This window comes from Scyliorhinus canicula, chromosome 2 (genome assembly GCF_902713615.1).
Source record: "Scyliorhinus canicula chromosome 2, sScyCan1.1, whole genome shotgun sequence".
Lineage (NCBI taxonomy): Eukaryota > Metazoa > Chordata > Chondrichthyes > Carcharhiniformes > Scyliorhinidae > Scyliorhinus > Scyliorhinus canicula.
Window position 1 is genome coordinate 281734032 of NC_052147.1, and position 20578 is coordinate 281754609.

At 50.3% G+C, this 20578-nt stretch overlaps 2 protein-coding genes and 1 pseudogene across 4 annotated transcripts in view; 2 read left to right on the plus strand and 1 right to left on the minus strand.

Moving 5' to 3' along the window:
* slc4a3 (solute carrier family 4 member 3) overlaps nt 1-13533 on the minus strand; it is a 176938-nt gene extending 163405 nt beyond the window's left edge. For 2 of the 3 annotated variants that reach the window (XR_005459828.1, XM_038790157.1), the window contains exon 1: nt 13172-13533. The gene's annotated coding sequence lies outside the window, so the exon portion shown is untranslated. Of the gene's footprint in view, nt 1-10571; nt 10679-13171 lie in introns of those variants that run through there. The other variant, XM_038790158.1, reaches the window with a different exon arrangement.
* LOC119962557 lies at nt 3203-3410 on the plus strand (annotated as a pseudogene).
* Nucleotides 13534-13702: 169 nt separating the features above from the next.
* Nucleotides 13703-20578, plus strand: part of LOC119962333 (serine/threonine kinase 11 interacting protein) — a 124386-nt gene continuing 117510 nt past the window's right edge. Inside the window, exon 1 of the mRNA XM_038790312.1 lies at nt 13703-13733. Coding sequence (XP_038646240.1) covers nt 13725-13733 — 9 coding nt within the window. The 5' untranslated portion in view covers nt 13703-13724. The remainder of the gene's footprint in view (nt 13734-20578) is intronic.

Sequence of the window (20578 nt, forward strand, 5' to 3'; positions counted from 1 at the left end):
AGCCTACTTGTGACAATAATAAAGATTATTATAGTTAGGGGTTGGAGTAGGCCATTTGAATCTACACTGCCATTCAAGCTGATCATGATTGATCATCTATCTCTACACAATTTGCCCCCACTATCCCCTTGATGTCAGTGGTATCTCTGACCACGGACCACAGAAATCTCTACCACACAGGAGAGACTATATGTAGATTGGGTGACTGCCTTACAGAACACCTTCAGTGTAGGACTCAGACCTTCCTGTCTCTTGCTATTTAAACACACCATCCTGCTCTTCTGTCCACATGTCTATCCTTGGCTACTGCACTTTTCCAGTGAAGCACAGTGCAAACTGGAGGAACAGCAACTCATCTTCCGATTTGACATGTTACAACCTTCCGGACTGTTTTTTAAAATTTAGAGTGCCCAATTCATTTTTTCCAATTAAGGGGCAATTTAGCGTGGCCAATCCATCTGCCCTGCACATCTTTGGGTTGTGGGGGTGAAACCGACGCAGACGCAGGGAGACTGTGCAAACTCCACAACCTTCCGGACTTAACACTGAGTTCAACAACTTCAGACTGTGAACTCTCTCCTCCACCTCTACCCCATTTTTAATTTCTATCAATTTATCTTCATTTCTTCCATCGATCTATCTTTCCCTTACCACCATCATGGTGGTAAGACAGGAGCTGGTTTAGCACAGTGGGCTAAACAGCTGGCTTGTAACACAAAACAAGGCCAGCAGCGCAGATTCAATTCCCGTACCAGCCTCCCCGAACAGGTGCCGGAATGTGGCGACTAGGGGCTTTTCACAGTAACTTCATTGAAGCCTACATGTGACAATAAGCAATTATTATTATATTATTATTATCTCCACTCCCCCCCACCCCACCCCACCCTAATGGAGCCTTCTGTCCCGTTCTAGGTTGTCCTTTGACACAGTGCTTACCTTTGATCTGCCACAATGTGGAGATGCCGGCGTTGGACTGGGGTGAGCGCAGTAAGAAATCTTACAACACCAGGTTAAAGTCCAACATGTTTGTTTTGAATCCCTAGCTTTCGGAGCACTGCTCCTTCCTCAGATGAATGAAGAGGTGGGTTTCAGAAACATATATATATATATATATATATATATACGCAAAGTAAATGATGCAAAACACCTTCAGTGGGCAGCACAAGTGGGTAGCACTGTGGCTTCACAGCGCCAGGGTCCCAGGTTCGATTCCCGGCTGGGTCACTGTCTGTGCGGAGTCTGCACGTTCTCCCCGTGTCTGCGTGGGTTTCCTCCGGGTGCTCCGGTTTCCTCCCACCGCTCCGGTTTCCTCCCACCGTCCAAAGACGTGCAGGTTAGCTGGATTGGCCATGATTAATTGCCCTTAGTGACCAAAAGAAAAAGGTTAGGAAGGGTTATTGGGTTACGGGGATAGGGTGGAAGTGAGGGTTTAAGGGGGTCGGTGCAGACTCGATGGGCCGAATGGCCTACTTCTGCACTGTATGTTCTATGTTCTATGATACTCTTGCATCGTTAGCATAAATGCTTCACAGCTCCAGGGTCCCAGGTTCGATTCCCGGCTGGGTCACTGTCTGTGCGGAGTCTGCACGTTCTCCCCGTGTGTGCGTGGGTTTCCTCCGGGTGCTCCAGTTTCCTCCCACAGTCCAAAGATGTGCGGGTTAGGTGGATTGGCCATGCTAAATTGCCCGTAGTGTCCTTAAAAGTAAGGTTAAGGGGGGCGTTGTTGGGTTACGGGTATAGGGTGGATACGTGGGTTTGAGTAGGGTGATCATTGCTCGGCACAACATCGAGGGCCGAAGGGCCTGTTCTGTGCTGTACTGTTCTATCTATCTATGTGTGTTTCCACCTCTTCGTTCACCTGAGTGCTCCAAAAGCTAGTGATTCAAAACAAACCTGTTGGACTTTAACCTGTTGCTGTAAGACTTCTTACTTTGTTCTGCCATCGGCACATTCAGATCACTTAACGTGCCACCATCATCATCCTTCTTAGCCTTGATCACCGCCATTTACATTCCCTTTGTCTTTTTGTCCACAAAACCTTTGTCATTCTCTCCGTAGCCTCCACCTGTTGCTGGCCCTCTATCCCACTTCACTGCAGTCATTTGCTTTGATCCAGAAATCTCTATTCTGCTTCTAAAGCCTCTGGCTACTCGACAAGCAGGTGTCATCATTCGAAAATCAAAAATATTCTTCAAAGTTCTGGTTCTCACATACATCATAACCCAGAGCAAGGTTGAAGTTTGTTAACGGTGAAGTATCCTCAATTAGTTCGCTGTAAGGTTATGAATTTTTCACTGGTAGTCTGCAAACTCCCGTACATTAGAAATCTCAAAGGATATTAAGTAATCATCTGACACAATTAGCTTTTCAATACAGGCAGTAGCATCAATTGAAGCAGATCAGCAAGACTAGATGGTTCCCTGGGGAAATCTGGATATCTCTGGGCCAGCTTGTGTATTGATTATCCCGGGGCACAGCTATGAAGAACTATTGTGTCTCAGTTTCAGCTAACAAACACCCATTTAAATCCACATTAGATAAAGACATTTAAAAAGACAAAATGCAGTAATTACCCTATTTGGGGAACGGGGCTGAGCTTTCACAGAGACATGGGGCTGGATTTTCAGGTCCGTCTTTCGGACGAGGCGATAAGCCCTTTAGGTTTGATGCAAATGTTCCCCTGGGACAATTGAAGGAAGAAACGGGGTATTCTCCTGTTCTGAGTGGCCAGCACTCACCCTTCAACAAACCTCATCAAAAGAGAGATTATTTGCCCATTATAGTCCACAAATCAGACGGGCCATCCTTCTCCCCTTAACACCCCATGTGGACGTAAATATGAGGCACTGGTGGCAGGTGGGCAAGTCAACACGATCACACTAGTATCCAATTTTGTGGAACGGGCGCAGGTGCAGAAATCGGAAGCCTGTCCCACCCGGAAAGGCACTTGGGGTGGGCTAACTAACGATTTATTTTTTTCTCCAATTAAGGGGCAATTTAGTGTGGCCAATCCACCTAGCCTGCACATCTTTGGGTTGTGGGGACGAAACCCACACAGACACGGGGAGAATGTGCAAACTCCACACGGACAGTTACCCGGGGCTGGCATGGAACCCGGGTCCTCAGCGCCATGAGGCAGCAGTGCTAACCACTGCACCGCCCTGGCCGAGGTTATTCATGTGTGGTGACCCTTAGGTTAAAAATTGCCACTCGGCCTTTTGGCTAAGATCCAGTGTAGTATCTGCTCTGCCTTTTGGCTCAGATCTGGTTTGTCTCTCTTGTGGGGACCATGAATTGGATTCAATTTGAATTTGAATTGTTTTTTGGAGCAGGCAAGGAGCTGGTTTCGGGGTTCGCCCCTGTCCACAATGTAACTCAGCATTTGGCCCATTGTGTCTGCACCGATCCTCTGAAAGAACACCCTACCTAGACCGACACCCCACCCCCCATCCTAATCCTACAACCCCCACCTAACGTTTGGACAGTACGGGACAATTTAGCATGGCCAATCCACCTAACCCGCACATCTTTGGGCTGTGGGAGGAAACCGGAGCACCCGGAGGAAACCCACGCAGACACGGGGAGAAAGTGCAGACTCCACAGACAGTCATCCAAGGTCAGAATTGAACCCGAGTCCCTAGCGCTGTGAGGCAGCAGAGTTAACCAAGCCACGCAGCCACTAATTAGCTGTATGATGCTTGATTCTCTGTGCTGAGTCTGCAGGGAGCGAGAGTCAGCACTTTCTGCTCTGCCTCCCTCACCTCAGCGAAAACCGTTCAATCCAGCCCGTCCAATGGTGCAGCACAGAATGAAACCACATTCGGCCCAGCAGATCTGTGACAGCTCTTTCAAAGAGCAGTCCAATTAGTGCCTCTAGCACGTCTGCACACCTCCAATTCTGGCCCCATGCACGTGTTCAATTTTAAACAAAGAACAAAGAAACGTACAGTACAGGAACAGGCCCTTCGGCCCTCCAAGCCCGTGCTGACCATGCTGCCCGTCTAAACTAAAATCTTCTAACACTTCCTGGGTCCCTATCCCTCTATTTCCATCCTATTAATGTATTTGTCAAAATACCCCTTAAATGTCACTATCGTCCCTGCTTCCACCACCTCCTCCGGCAGCGAGTTCCAGGCACCCACTACCCTCTGTGTAAAACAAACTTGCCTCGTACATCTCCTCTAAACCTTGCCCCTCGCACCTTAAACCTATACCCCCGAGTAATTGACCCCTCTACCCTGGGGAAAAGCCTCCAACTATCCACTCTGTCTATGCCCCTCATAATTTTGTGGACCTCTATCAGGTCGACCCTCAACCTCCGTCGTTCCAGTGAGAACAAACCGAGTTTATCCAACCGCTCCTCATAGCTAATTCCCTCCATACCAGGCAACAGCCTGGTAAATTTCTTCTGCACCCTCTCTAAAGCCTCCACATCCTTCTGGTAGTGTGGCGACCAGAATTGAACACTGTACTCCAAGTGTGGCCTAACTAAGGTTCTATACAGCTGCAACATGACTTGCCAATTCTTAAACTCAATGCCCTGGCCAATGTAGGCAAGCATGCCGTATGCCTTCTTGACTACCTTCTCCACCTGTGTTGCCCCTTTCAGTGACCTGTGGACCTGTGCACCTAGATCTCTCTGACTGTCAATATTAAATATCCAACAACCGCAACCCGCCCTCCCTATCATACCCCCCTACCCTCTCTGCCTCCACTTTTTCTTGTTAACCCCCCACCACACCCCGCCCCGCCCCATCCCTGTTGACTTAACTGTCCTGGAAGAAGTCAACAAATGGCTTTTATCTCTGGGTGAACACTTCCATCGATCCCCCTCAAGGCGAACTTAATTTGCTCCAGGCGAATGAAATCCGCGAGGTCGCTCACCCACACCCCCAGCTTTGGCGGCTCCTGGTCCCTCCACCCCAACAAGATCCATCTCCGACTCACCAGAGAGGCAAAGTCTTCTGACGCTCCAAACACTGCCAATCCTGGTCTAGGGACCACCTTCACCCCCAGTATCTCTCATATCACGCCAGCGAACCCCCGCCAAAATCCCTGCAACTTCGGGCAGGCCCAAAACATGTGGACATGGTTCGCGGAACTCCCCCCTCCCCCACACTGCCCACACCTATCCTCCACCCCCTCAAAGAACCTGCTCATCATAGTCACTGTCATATGCGTCCTGTGGCAGCAGGGTGGTGCAGTGGGTTAGCCCTGCTGCCTCACGGCGCTGAGGTCCCAGGTTCGATCCCGGCTCTGGGTCACTGTGGAGTTTGCACATCCTCCCTGTGTTTGCGTGGGTTTCGCCCCCACAACCCAAAGATGTGCAGGGTAGGTGGATTGGCCACGCTAAATTGTCCCTTAATTGAAAAAAATTAATTGGGTACTCTAAATTTTTTTTTTTTAAATCTGCGCCCCGTGGATTATCTTAAATTTACTGAGACTCAGCCTGGCACATGAGGTGGACCCATTCACCCTCCTCAGAGCCTCCTCCCATAGCCCAGCCTCCAGCTCACCCCCCAGCTCCTCCTCCCACTTCCACTTAACTACTATCGGGGCACCTTCCAAATTCATTCATTCTTTATAGATCTCTGACACCCTGTCCTCTCCAACCCCTGTTCTTGACAGCACCTTGTCCTGCAACCCCGGGGCGGTAGATCAGGAAAGGACGGCACCTGCTTTCTCACGTAGTTCCACACCTGTAAGTATCGGAACCCGTTTCCGCTGGGCAACTCATACTTCTCCACCAGTCTCTCCAAACCCAGGAAGCTGCATCACACTAACATATCTCCAAACCGCTCGATCCCACCCGCCGTCAACCCTGAAGCCCCCCAATCCAGTTCCCCTGGAGTGAACCTGTGATTTCCACAGATTGGTGCCCAAACCAAGGCCCCCTCAATCGCTGTCACCACTGTGCCCAGAGCCTCAGGGCCACCACTACCACCGGGCTTGTGGAGTGCCTGGTCGGCAGGAACGGCAGAGGCGCCGTCAGCAATGCTCCCTTTACAAAAGGCTGCCTCCATAAGCTCCCAAACTGACCCCTCACCCACTTCCTCACCATGGCCATATTTGCCGCCCAATAATAATTCTCTTTTTTTTTTTAAATTTAGATTACCCAATTATTTTTTCCAATTAAGGGGCAATTTAGCGTGGCCAATCCACCTACTCTGCACATTTTTGGGTTGTGGGGGCGAAACCCACGCAGACACGGGGAGAATGTGCAAACTCCACACGGACAGTGACCCAGAGCCGGGATCGAACCTGGGACCTCAGCGCCGTGAGGCGGTTGTGCTAACCACTAGGCCACCGTGCTGCCCTATAATTCATTTAATTTGGCAAGGCCAACCCACGCCCCTGCCCCCTAGCCCCCGTTCCAACAGCGCCTTCTTTACCCAAGGGGCCTTCCCCCCCCCCCCCCCCCCCCCCCCCGCCAATGGCAACGGAAGCACATCCCTCCGTCTAAATTCGCCCTTCATTTCTCCATCAGGCCTGGTTTATCCCACATTCCCTCATGATCAGGACTGATTTATCCCACATTCCCGCTGGATCAGGACTGATTTATCCCACATTCCCGCTGGATCAGGGCTGGTTTATAATAATAATAATAATCCTTATTATTGTCACAAGTAGGCTTAGATCAACACTGTAATGAAGTTACTATGAAAATCCCCTCGTCGCTACACTCTGGCGCCTGTTCGGGGACATGGAGGGAGAATTCAGAATGTTTAAACAAGCACATGTTTCCGGACGTGTGGGAGGAAACCGGAGCACCCGGAGGAAACCCACGCAGACAGGAGAGAACTTGCAGATTCCGCACAGACAGTGACCCAAGCCAGGGATCGAACCTGGGACCCTGGCACTGTAAAGCCAACAGTGCTAACCACTGTGCTACCGTGTCGCCCACTGCATGCAATATCTCCAAATTTGCAAACGACACTAAGCTGGGTGGCAGTGTGTGCTGTGAGGAGGATGCAAAGAGGCTGCAGGGTGACTTGGACAGGCTGGCTGAGTGGGCAAATACTTGGCAAATGCAATGTAATGTGGGTAAATGTGAGGTTACCCACTTTGTGGCAAAAACAGGAAGGCAGATTATTATCTGAATGGTGGCAGTTCAGGAAAAGGAGAAGTGCAACGAGACCTGGGTGTTATGGTGGAACAGTCGCTGAAGGTTGGGATGCAGGTACAGCAGGCGGTGAGGGAAGCTAATGGCATGCTGACCTTCATAGCGAGAGCATTTGAGTATAGGAGTAGGGATGGCTTCCTGCAGTTATACGGGGCCTCGATGAGGCCATACCTTGAGTATCATGTGCAGTTTTGGTCTCCTAGTTTGAGGAAGGACATTCTTGCTTCTGAAGGTGTCCAGCGAAGGCTGACCAGACTAATTCCCTGGATGGCAGGACTGACAGATGAAGAAAGACTGGATGGACTGGGCTTGTACTCACTGGAATTTAGAAGAACGAGAGGGGATCTCATAAAATCCTGATGGGACTGGACAGGCCAGATGCGAGAAGAATGTTTCCGATGTTGGGGATGTCCAGAACTCGGGGACACAGCCTAAGAATAAGGGGTAAGCCATTCAGGACTGAGATGGGGAGGAACGTCTTCTCTCAGAGAGTTGTGAACTTGTGCAATTCTCCACTCCAGAAAGCTGCTGGGATCAGTTTGTTGCATATATTCAAGAAGGAGCTGGACGTGGCCCTTGCGGCTCAAGGGCTATGGAGAGAAAGTGGGAGTGGGATACTGAATTTGCATGATCAGCCATGATCATATTGAATGGAGGTGCAGACTCGAAGGGCCGAATGCCTAGTCCGGCACCTATTTTCAGTGTTTTCCTTCTGGATCAGGGCTGGTTTATCCCACATTCCCTCTGGATCATGACTGATTTATCCCACATTCCCTCTGGATCAGGGTTGGTTTATCCCACATTCCCTCTGGATCAGGGCTGGTTTATCCCACATTCTTTCAGGATTAGGGCTGGTTTTCCCCACATTCCTTCAGGATTAGGGCTGGTTTATCTCAGATTTCTTCTGGTCAGTATCTTTAATGAAACTGGTCACTGATCCCTGCTGTCCTGGTTCGTCTCCCCCCCCCCCCCCCCCCCCAGACATACACACACGGAACATTCCCGTTTTCCGTCTGCTTTACAGATGGGCGGAATAAACAAAACAAAGGAAAATTACGGGCATTTGACAGGATTATGTTAATGATCAGAAAGACGGATTCCGGACTCTGACAGTCTATCCCTGTTGGTAGCTGCCCTCAACCGTCAGAGAAACAGTGTGAAGCTGGAGCTTGAAATGTAGGAACGGCTCCAGGAACTAATTGTTACAGTCAGGAATTAAAATCCTCGCTCTGTGAAGGAACAAGCCCAATCAGGCTGCAGCACCCAGCTCCCCCACAGTCTGACCATTACCTTCTGTTCCAGTAGACTGTGCCGGCTCGGACTCCCAAATGGCAGGTGGCAGTCCTGCCTCAGTGGGCAGCACTCTGACCTATGAGTCAGGAGGCCGTGGATTCAAGAACCACTCCAGAGATTTAAACACAAACTGGGTCAAGCCGGGCCAGGAGGCTTGGCACCTCAGTTATATGTGACGAACAGGGCGTGACGAGGGCTGAGCCACTTCGGGGTTGGGCAGGGTCAGGTAGGGCGGGAAGGGGGAGCCAGACATTTCAAGGTCTTGCCGATCTCTTTGCCGACACTCTCCTCTCTCGCAGAATGGTGCTGGTCAGACTCTGAACTGGAGAGCAGCAGAGTTAGAACATACAGTGCAGAAAGAGGCCATTCGGTCCATCGAGTCTGCACTGACCCACTTAAGCCCTCACTTCCACCCTATCCCCGTAACCCAATACCCCATCTAACCTTTTTGGACACTAAGGGCAATTTATCATGGCCAATCCACCGAACCTGCACATATTTGGACAGTGGGAAGAAACCGGAGCACCCAGAGGAAACCCACGCACACACTGGGAGAACGTGCAGACTCCGCACAGATAGTGACCCAGCGGGGAATCGAACCTGGGACACAGTGCTATCCACGTGTGCTACCGTGCTGCCCTTCTGACAGTCAGGTTCCCCATACAACCTGGGCCACCCTCTCCACCACCGCACCTCCCAAAACACACCCGGGACTGCATCCAGGTTTGGGAAGCTGGGACTCCTCATGCAGTGAATCCTGTTGGGAAATGTGCCCGAGCGACGCGGTTGGTTTGAGCTGCGAAGCCTCCACAGTCGAATAGCGGGATGACACTCCTTGCCCGAACATTTGAATGCCTCTGAAACTTTAGCAGCAGCAAAGAACGAAGGAAGGGTGGAGATATAAAACAGGCAGTGGAAAAATAAACTCACCAGCCCTTTGCCATTCTAAATGCAGCCCCGTCCCCCCCTCCACCTCTGCTATGGCCCACACTGATTCATGCTGGGATATTGGATAGGGCTGGCAGAGACACGGCAGGCTGAATTGTCTCCTGGGCTGGAATATTAAAGAATTTGATGGTCAAGCAAATACAAAAGTGAAGGCTCAAATAAACCCAGGAGAAAGGTCTGTGACAGCATTGGGGGGGGGGGGGGGGGTTGAGAAATGTTGACAGGCGGCCAGCAGGTTGGAAAATAAAGAAATCTTAATTAATACAATGTGTAGAACACAATCAGTTGCAGTAAATGATGCCATGGTAGGGCAGCGCGCTGCCGCAGTGGGAGCACTGCAGTCTCACGGCGCTGAGGTCCCAGGTTCGATCCTGGCTCTGGGTCACTGTCTGTGTGGAGTTTGCACATTCTCCCCGTGTTTGCGTGGGTTTCACCCACACAACCCAAAGATGTGCAAAGTAGGTGGATTGAACACGCTAAATTGCCCCTTAATTGGAAAAAATGAATTGGGCACTCTAAATTTATTTTTTTAAATGATGCCATGGTGACAAATAGCTGAATGAGAACAGTGATTTAGCAGCTAGGAGTCAGAGAAACGGAATATTAAATAACAATCAACACATGCTGCCCTTAACCGGTCGGGCCTCCCGGCGAGGCCCTGTGTTCAGATGCTGCTTACAACGTGTTCCCTCAGTAAACAGAGACACAAGAGAATCCCCAATATTCCTCCCTGCCCACTCACAGCACCGCAGGCCATTCAGCCCATCCCTGCCTGTACCAGTTCTTTGACATTAGTCCCATTCATCCCACACACACCCACCACCACCCATTTCCCCCATAGCCCTGGAAATATCTCATTTTACAGCAATTATCTGATTTCTCTTTGCAAGTTGCTCACAAATCTGCTTCCACCGCCCTGTCAGCCAGCGCCTATCCAGATCACAACAACTCAAAACAAATTCTCTTCATCTCCCCTCTGGTTTGTTTTTTTCTGGCTTAATTATCTCAGATCTATGTCCACCCATTAAAAGCCGTCTGTTCTTCTTGTGTTCAAACCACTCCCTCATTAATCAGCCAAACAAAGAGAACATTAAGAAAGGCTCTTTGGAAAACAGAAATGCTCCTGCCCAAATCAGAAGGGAGGTTGGCATAATAGCAAATTAATTATTTTATTCGGGTAGTTTGGGGTCATTCTGCCTTTACGTACCTGGCAGCAGCGAATGTTTCCAGTAGGCAGCTAGTACAAGGATTGTTTTTTTTTTGTGTCTCAGGGTGAACAGGCAGCCTATCCTCTTCCACACTCCCCGCTTCACATTCTATTCAGCCCAGTTGCTCGTGACATCATCAATCTCTGGCAATTAAACCCCACAGACTCTCTGAGCAGCTAGTTTACAACAACAACATCTTGCACTGGTATGGTGCCCTTCAGGTCGCAAAGCCTGCCATCCCAAGACGTTCACGGGTGGGTTCTGGCGTAAAATACGACCAGCAAATCGTAGAAAGGGGATATCAGAACTGGAAGCAGTTTCCCCTCTCACCCCCCCCCCCCCCCTCCCCCTTTTCTGCTCTCGTTGCCCAGCTTGTCCCAGTGTCCGTAGATGCTTCTTGCCGCTGATCCCTGATACCCGGCGGTGACTCTGCGCCAGACTGTCACTGTGTCAAATTGCTGCTGAAGCGCAGGAGACACAGGCCGGCAGGACAGCAGGTTGGGCAGCTGCAGAGATGCAGAGAATGCAGCACACCCCATCCCTCTCTGTGTCTGTCCGTCCCCAAATTACTACACAAACCGGAAACAGAGTCTGGGGAATACAATCGGCCTTGGGAACCATTTACAATCAGGGAGAAATCCTGGGAATAAAATGAAATGGAAATCGCTTATTGTCACAAGTAGGCTTCAATAAAGTTACTGTGAAAAGCCCCTAGTCGCCACATTCCGGCGCCTGCTCGGGTACACAGAGGGAGAATTCAGAATAATTCCCACAGACCTCGAAATGACTGGAAAATTAGGGATGAATCCAGGGAATCATTTCCTCAGACCTCAGAATTACCGGAAAAAGAGGATAAATTCTGGGGAAAATTATTATTATTGTCACCAGTAGGCTTACATTAACACTGCAATGAAGTTACTGTGAAAATCTCCTAGTCGCCACATTCCGGAGCCTGTTCAGGTACACAGAGGGAGAATTCAGAATGTCCAATTCACCTAACATGCGCGTCTCTTGCGACTTGTGAGAAGAAACCGGAGCACCCGGAGGAAACCCACGCAGACACAGGGAGAATGTGCAGACTCCGCACAGACAGCGACCCAAGCAACGAACCGAACCTGGCACTGTGAAGCAACAGTGCTAACCACTGTGCTACTGCGCCGCCCTTGGAATTACAGGAAAATCGGGACGGAATGCTGGGAATAATGTTACACATTCCTGTGAATTTTGGTAAAATTGGGGACAGAGTCTGGGAATATTCTACATCGTCCTGGAAATAAACCTCTGCCTGGGATTGTCAGTTAAATCCGGGATACTATCTCGGAATAACTAATTTATCTTGTAAGTTTCATTAAAACTAGGCATTTATCTACTGCTTCCCAGAGAAATCAGATTTTGCGTAAAGGTCTGGGATCCCCTCGCTTCCAGGAAGACTGGGAATTATTGTTTTGAAAAGAAGTTTGAATCAAGCCATTGCTTACGATTTGTTTGATGGTTAACCAATCATTATTCTACTTTCCGGGAGGGCAGTAAGTGTGCTAACAGCAACACCACATTTACATAGAACCTTTAACGTCATAAAGTGTTCTAAGGCATTTCACAGGAGCAATTATCAACAAAGATTTGATGCTGAGTTGTGTAAGAAGCTAATTAGGCCAGATGGCCAAAGAAGTAGGTTTTAATGAGCATTTCAAGGGAGGAGGGAGAGGAGAGCTGACAACGTTTAGGGAAGGATTCCTGAGCAGCTGGAGGTACGGCCGGCAATGGTGGCATGAATAAAATTGGGAGGCTCAAGAAGTCAGGGCGTCACAGTGGTTAGCACTATTTTTTCACAGCGCCAAGGTCCCAGGTTCGATTCCTGGCTTGGGTCACTGTCTGTGCCGGAGTCTGCACGTTCTCCCCGCATGGGTTTCCTCCGGGTGCTCCAGATTCCTCCCACAAGTCCCGAAAGACGTGCTTGTTAGGTGAATTGGACATTCTGAATTCTCCCTCAGTGTCCCCGAACAAGAGTCGGAATGTGGCAACTGGGGAATTTTCACAGTAACTTCATTGCAGTGTTAATGTAAACCTACTTGTGACAACAATAAAGAGTATTATTATTATTATGTCAGAACTGGAAGCGCATAGAGATCCCGGAGAGTTGTTGAGCTGCAGGAGATCACAGCGATAGGGAGTGACGAGGCCATGGAGGGATTTGGAAACAAGGATAGGATTTGTTTTTAAAGGAAGCGAGTTAACGGCAACAACACCGTTTGTTTACACAGCACCATTAATTTGCTTCAGGACACTTAACAGGAGCGTTCTAAAACAAAGTAATGGCACCAGGCCACAGTAGGAGGTAGTAGGTGTGATGACCAAAAGCTTGGTTTTAAGAAATATCTCAGAGGAAAACGATATGAATAAATATAAATAAATATCGTGAAAGCGGAGACAATTAAATAATTTCAAAAGGAAATTGGACAAACACTTGAGGAAAATGACAGCGGGGAATGGGACTGGTTGGATTGTTCTAGAGAGCCAGCATGGACTGGATGGGCTGAATGGTCTCCTCCTGTGCTGTGATGAGGCATTTGCAATGGAAAGCTCCCTGTCCAATAGTTACCTGGGTACCAGGTGAGGCGAGGCTGTGTTGGTGGTGGAGGGTGTGGTGTGTCCTCCAGGCCGGCCGATGGCGCTGTGCAGGAGGAGCAGCAGTCCGGCCGCTCTTGTTCACCGTCTGAATCTCCTCCACTGCCGGGGGACCAATCTCCTCGCAAATCTAACGGTTAAAACACCGGATTCGCGCGCGCGGGCGGTTCTTTATTTTAGCGCGCCAGGGAAAAGAGGCGGCAGTTCTCCCGAACCCTTTTTTTCCGTTTCTGTTTCATAGCGGGAGGGAAATGGAATAAATGAGGTTTCGAGAAGCGGCCGCAACGCGCTGACGTACGGAGCTGCCGTCAAGACGCGATGGGGTAGGAGGCGGTGACGTTGGACACGATTGCGTCAGGAGGCGTTGAGGTGAGGACGCGATTGCGTCAGGAGGCGGTGACGTTATGACGCGATGACGTTCAGCGTGCCGGGGTCTTGACCTCCAGACCAATGTTTAGGAAAGAGGTGTCAGGTGATGGAGGAGAGACAGACTGAGTAAGTGAATGGAGGAGAGAGCGGGAGAAGTCATGGAGGAGGTGAATTGAATGTGTCATGGTCGGGGGGAAAAGATTGGGGGGGAAAAGATTGGGGGGAAAAGATTGGGGGGGAGAAGGGGGCAAAAGATTGGGGGGAGAAGGGGGCAATAGATTGGGGGGAGAAGGGGGCAATAGATTGGGGGGAGAAGGGGCAAAAGATTGGGGGGGAGAAGGGGCAAAAGATTGGGGGGAGAAGGGGGCAAAAGATTGGGGGGGAGGGCAATAGATTGGGGGAGAAGGGGGCAAAAGATTGGGGGTGGGAGAAGGGGGGGAAAGATTGGGGGAGAAGGGGGCAAAAGATTGGGGGAGAAGGGACAAAATATTGGGGGGGGAGACAGGGCAAAAGATTGGAGGGGAGGGCAAAAGATTGGGGGGAAGGGGGGCAAAAGATTGGGGGAGAGGGGGGCAAAAGATTGGGGGAGAGGGGGGCAAAAGATTGGGGGGAGAAGGGGGCAAAAGATTGGGGGGGAGAAGGGGGCAAAAGATTGGGGGGGAGAAGGGGCAAAAGATTGGGGGGAAGGGGGCAAAAGGTGGGGGGGAGAAGGGGCAAAAGGTGGGGGGAGAAGGGGGCAAAAGGTGGGGGAAAGGGAGCAAAAGGTGGGGGGAAGGGTGGAAGGGACCAGGGGGGTGGGAGGAAGGGTGGAAGGGACCAGGGGGGAGGGGGGGGGCAAAGGGTGGAAGGTTCCCGGGGGGGGGGGGGGCAAAGGGTGGAGGGGGGCCCGGTGGAAGTGGGGCAAAAGGTGGAAGGGGGTGGGTGCAAAGGGTGGAAGGGGCCGGGAGGGGGGGCCAAATGGTGGAAGGGGTGGGGGAGAGAGGGCAAAGTGGGGTGGGGCAAAGTGTGGAGTGGGGGGAAGGGGACAAAGTGTGGGTCGTGGGTGCGGGGGCAAAGTGTAGGGTGAATGGGCTGGGAACGGAGAAATAGAGTAGGGTAAGTCAGAAGGAGGGGGAAAGGCAAATTTTTTGCGGAGAAATAGAGGGGACAGGAAAGTGATTTGGATGGGGAGGAAGTGGGCAGAAGGAGAGCGATTGGGAAGGAGGCAATGGAGAAGAGGAAGGGTGCGGAATCTATGGGAAGGGGAGGAGGAGATGGAATACTGTAGGTGGGACGAGGTGGAAATGAGGGACAAGGTGAATAAGAGAATGGGATGAGGTGGGAATGTGAGAGGGATGGATGTTGGGGCCAATAGGAGGAATGAGGCAGGCTCGAGATGTGGGGGGGAAATGGGGCTGGCTCGAGATGCGGGGGGAATAGGGTGGGCTCAAGATGGATGGGGGTGAATGGGGCAGGCTCAGATAGATGGGGGTCAGTGGGGCAGGCTCGAGGTGCGGGGGGAAATGGGGCAGGCACAAGATAGATGGGGGGAAATGGGGCTGGCTCAAGATGCGGGGGGAATGGGGTCGGCTCGAGACAGGTATGGGGCTGGGAAGGGAGAAATGGAGTAGCGGAAGTCTAAAGGGGAAGGGTTTGTGGAGCAATGGGGGGGATACAGGGAAGAGAAGGGGAGGAAGTGGGTGGAAGGAGGGCGATGGGAGAGGGAGAAGAGGAAGGGGGCAATGGCGAAGTGGGGTGCGGAGATAAAGGGAAGGGGAGGAGGAGGTGGAATAGACTAGGTGGGAGGATGTGAAAATGAGAGACGGGGTGAATAAGGGAAGGGGATGGATGGTGGGAATTGACGAGAGGGAGGGGTCATTGTCCAGAGCCACCCAGGTGTAACTGTGCTGACTGCAATGTTCCTTTCCTCTCTATAGTCCTTCAGTCAACCCAATCCAGAACCTGCTCTCACAGTCACCAGCATACCTCCTGCCCCGTCCTCCAGTCTAAGCAGTCCTTTATTTATTTCACAAGCGCTGGTTACTCTGCATGGTCAGTGTGGGGCAGGGGTGGGGAGACTTGCGTTTGAACTGTCCAGTTATTACTCAACACTAGACTGTAGGATTGCTGGAAGGTGAAACCTGTATTTCTATAGCACCTTAGGATTTCTGTGGAGCAGCATAGTTGTTTGTGGAACTGTCTCGTCTCAATAGGGAAGTACCAGGGGCCGGCAGAAAAGCACATTTTGGGTCAGTGTAGATTCAGAGGAAACAGAAGAAACTGAAACCAAGTGTGAGGAGCTATAAATGGGGCAGTCCCTTGGGTATAACTCAGTGCTAACAGGTGCTGTGCCTCATCTGTGTATCTGCTTTACTGTCAAATAACTGGATTAATTTTATTTCAATGATCCTAACTAAAAGATAGTTAGATATGTGGTACCTACATTGTCCGGGTACTCCACCCAAGTTGCTATTCCTTGTGGGAGTTCTTGCAACTGAAGCCAGTTTCATTCATATGACACCTTTAACATAAGGCACCATAGGGTCTACACAGGAGAGTTAACAAACCAAACTTTGACCTTAGCCGCAAAAGGAGAGATTAACACAAGCTACCCAAAGCTTGGTCAGCGATAGTTTTAAGGAGTATCCTAAAGGGGAGAGAGTGAGACACACAGGGAGAGAGAGACTGGAAAGCGAGAGATGGAAAGACTAAATATTTCGGAAGGGAATTGAACTTTCAGCCACCAATGGTACAGCGATGAAAATCGTGGATGTGTAAGAGGCCAGAGGAGTGCGGAAGGAGTCGGGGCTGGAAGAGATGACAGGAAATGTTGCCACGCTATTGGGCAGCAGGAAGTATCCATTTGAACCCCAATCACATTCATCCCATTCTGCATGGAGCCATGAGATGAAAATGAAATGAAAATGGCTTATTGTCACGAGTAGGCTTCAATGAAGTTACTGTGAAAAGCCCCTAGTCGCCACATTCCGGCGCCTGTCCGGGGAGGTACGGGAATCGAACCGTGCTGCTGGCCTGCTTGGTCTGCTTTAAAAGCCAGCGATTTAGCTCAGTGAGCTAAACCAGCCCCTGGTAGTGATCAGAATGGGGAATCTTGACTTGCAGCACCCCCTAATCCAGATGTTTTGTGGTTAATTGGCACCCTAGTCTGGAACAATACTTTTTTCAGAAGATGCAGCATGATTTTGTATTGTGTCGTAGGATGTGGGCATTGCTGGCTGGGCCAGCATTTATTGCCCATCTCTAATTGCTCTTGAGAAAGGACCGTGAGCTGCCAATGTGAATTACAGCAGTCCAGTTGGTGTAGGTAACTTGCAGTGCTGATAGGAAAGGAGTTCCAGGATTTTAACCCAGTGGCATAATCATCTTTATTATTGTCACAAGTAGGCTTACATTAACACTGCAATGAAGTTACTGTGAAAAGCCCCTAGTCCCCACATTCCGGCGCCTGTTCGGGTACACCGAGGGAGAATTTCGAATGTCCAATTCACCTAGCCAGCATGTCTTTCGGGACTTGAGGGAGGAAACCGGAGCCCCCGAAGGAAACCCACGCAGACACGGGGAGAAAGTACAGATTCCGCACAGACAGTGACCCAAGCCGGGACTCGAACCGAGGACCCTGCCTCTGTGAAGCAACAGTGCTAATCACTTTGCTAAGAAGCATTTTGCAATCAGGGGCCAAGAATAAGGGGGCCAAGATTGGAAATTAAATGAGATTAACACTGCAGTGAAGTTACTGTGAAAAGCCCCTAGTCGCCACATTCCGGCACCTGTTCGGGTACACGGAGGGAGAATTCAGAATGTCCAAATTACCTAACAGCACGTCTTTCGGGACTAGTGGGAGGGAACCGGAGCACCCGGAGGAAACCCACACAGACACGGGGAAAACGTGCAGACCGTCCGCACAGATAGTGACACAAGCTGGGAATCGAACCTGGGACCCTGGAGCTGTGAAGCAACAGTGCTAACCACTGTGCTACCATGCTGCCCATAGGCAGTGAAGAACGTCGATATGTTTCCAAATCAGGCTGGTGTGAGACTTGGAAGGGAACCTGCAGCCGGTGGTGTTCCGGCGATAGAGGTCGCGGGTTTGGAAGGTGCTGTTAAATGAGCCTTGGTGGTGAGTTGCTGCAGTGTAGACGGTGCACACGGCTGTCTATGTGCATCGGTAGTGGAGAGGGTGCCGATCAAGTGGGGCTGCTTTGTCCGGTATGGTGTTGAGCTCCTTGAGTGTTGTTGGAGCTGCACTCATCCAGGCAAGTGGAGAGTATTTCATCACACTCCTGTCCTGTGCCTTGAAGATAACTATGATGTGGAGATGCCGGCGTTGGACTGGGGTGAGCACAGTAAGAAGTCTTACAACACCAGGTTAAAGTCCAACAGGTTTGTTTCAAACACGAGCTTTCGGAGCACGGCTCCTTCTTCAGGTGAAGAAGGAGCCGTGCTCCGAAAGCTCGTGTTTGAAACAAACCTGTTGGACTTTAACCTGGTGTTGTAAGACTTCTTATTGAAGATAACTGACAGCCTTTGGGTGTCAAGAGGCGAGTTACCCACGGATTCCCACCCTCTGACCTGTTGTAGCCACAGTATTTATATGGCTGGTTCAATTTCTGGTCCATTGTAACCCCCAGTATGTCGATACTGGGGGATTCAGTGATAGTAAAGGTATTGAATGTCAAGGAGAGATGATCATTGCCTGGCACTTGTGTGGCGTGAATGTAACTTGCCACTTCTCAGCCCAAGCCTGGAGCTTGTCCAGGTCCTGCTTCATATGGACGCGGACTGCTTCAGTATCTGAGGAGTTGTGAATGGTGCTGAACATTGTGCAGTGATCAGCGAACGTCCCCACTTCTCGCCTCACGATGGAGGGAAGGTCATTAATGATGCGGCTGAGGATGGTTGGGCCTTGGGACACAACCCTGAGGAACCCCTGATGTCCTTGAGGGAAGGAAATCTGCCATCCTTACCTGGTCTGGCCTACATGTGACTCCGGATGGTCTTACAAGGGCAATTGAATCCCCTTCTGAAATGGTCTTACAAGGGCAATTGTGGGTGGACAATAAATGGCGGCCCAGCCAGTAATGCCACACCCACGAACAAATGAAAGGAAAACGTCTGCAGTGAAGCCCCGAGATGGAGATGCTTAACCTCCAACCATCTTCCTTTGTGATCGGTTTGACTCAACCAGTGGAGTGTTGTCCCCAGTTTTTATAGGGAACGGACTCCATTGCACAACCTCTGAACGAGACTGAGGGGCAGGTCTCCACCTCTTTCAGCCGCAATAGAGCTGGGACGTACACTGTAGCTTGTGAATGGTTAACGGGACCCCGTTTGACTTGGGTTAAAGGTTAACTTTGCGGTTGGTGCAGGGAGTTACCGTTTTCCTCTGAAGTTAAAAAGGGTGAGGTTAAAGTGGCCAGAGGTGTCCTTTGCTAAAGTGTACGTCCCAGCTCTATTGCTGCTGAGAGAGGTGGAGACCAGCCCCCCTCAGTCTCGTTCGCAGGTTGTGCAATGGAGTCGGTTCAACTCTTTGAGTGAGGACTTGAACTAAAGCAAATAAAACAGCCAATTCACACACTCGCCCCAGAATGAGAGCAGCTCTGTAACATTGCTGAGATCCCTTGCACCATTTACACCCGAGAGTGGAACTTGAAGGTACAGTTTGTAAAAAATCTACATTTGTGACTTTGCACAGGGTCAGAAGCCAGTGATAATCAGGGGCAATGCGCTCATTTGAACTATTGGCATTCAGAGGGGCCAATGTCCAGGTTTTCTTTTGTACAGCTACCTCCGATTCCCTTATCCTGTCCAAAGATAAGACTGACTTATGCTCAGAAATAGACATTTTCACCTCCTTTATGTTTTTGTTTTGATTGGGAAACTGTGGCGTTCAGCTGGCAAATCACAGGTTGCCGATGGCGGAATTGATCTGAAAGGCTGCACTCGAGTGGCCAATCTTTGAACATTCAAACAAGGAGCAGGAGAAGGCCATTCAGCCCCTCGAGCATGTTCCCCCTTTAATAAGGTCATGGCTGATCCGATGACCGCAAATCTGGGTCCCACCTACCCCCCCCCCCCCCCCCCCCCCCCCCCCCCCCGGCGGTCTTTCACCCCCTTGCTTATCAAGAATCTACCTCTGCCTTAAAAATAGTGTGGGGACTGGGGTGAGCACAGTAAGAAATCTTACAACACCAGGTTAAATTCCAACAGGTTCGGAGCACTGCTGCTTCCTCAGGTGAGGAAGGAGCAGTGCACCGAAAGCTAGTGAATTGAAACAAACCTGTTGGACTTTAACCTGGTGTTGTTAAAAATATTGGAAGGTTCTGCTTCCACTGCCTTGTGAGGAAGAGTTCCAGAGACTCACTGCCCTCGGAGAGAAAAATTCCCCCTCCTCCGGTTTAATCGGCCAAATCCTTGTTCTTAAACAATGACCCCTAGGTCTAGATTCTTCCACAAGAGTGAACATCCTCTCTGCATCCACCCTGTCAATACCCCTTCAGCTTGGGTAGCAGGATATTGAACTGTGTGGAGCATCAGATGTGAACTCCGCACCATGCTCCCTCAATGTGAAGTTGAAAATCATGCAGGGCTTTGATTAAATTGAGAGAAGCTCTTCCAGTGGTGTGAGAGGCAGAGGACACAGATTTAGGACGATTGGGAAATGAGCCAGATGTGACATGGGGAATGGAATATAATAGTGGGGGACTTTTGCAACTGTAGCCCAGGGCATTGGTGCTACCACACCTGGAGTACTGTGTGCAGTTTGAGTCTCCTTTTATAAAGTATGGTCATGATTGGATTGAAAACAGTTCACAGAAGATAACTCCCCTCCCAAATCTCCCTAACTGCGCTGTGGGTGCACCTACACCATGTGGACTGCCGCGGTTCAAGAAAGCAGCTCGCCACCATGTCCAGGCCAATTGGGGATGGGCAATTAATGCTGGCCTAGCCAGCAATGCCCACATTCCAAGAATGAGTATTGATTTTTTTTTTTTAAAAACCTTATTGATCTTAA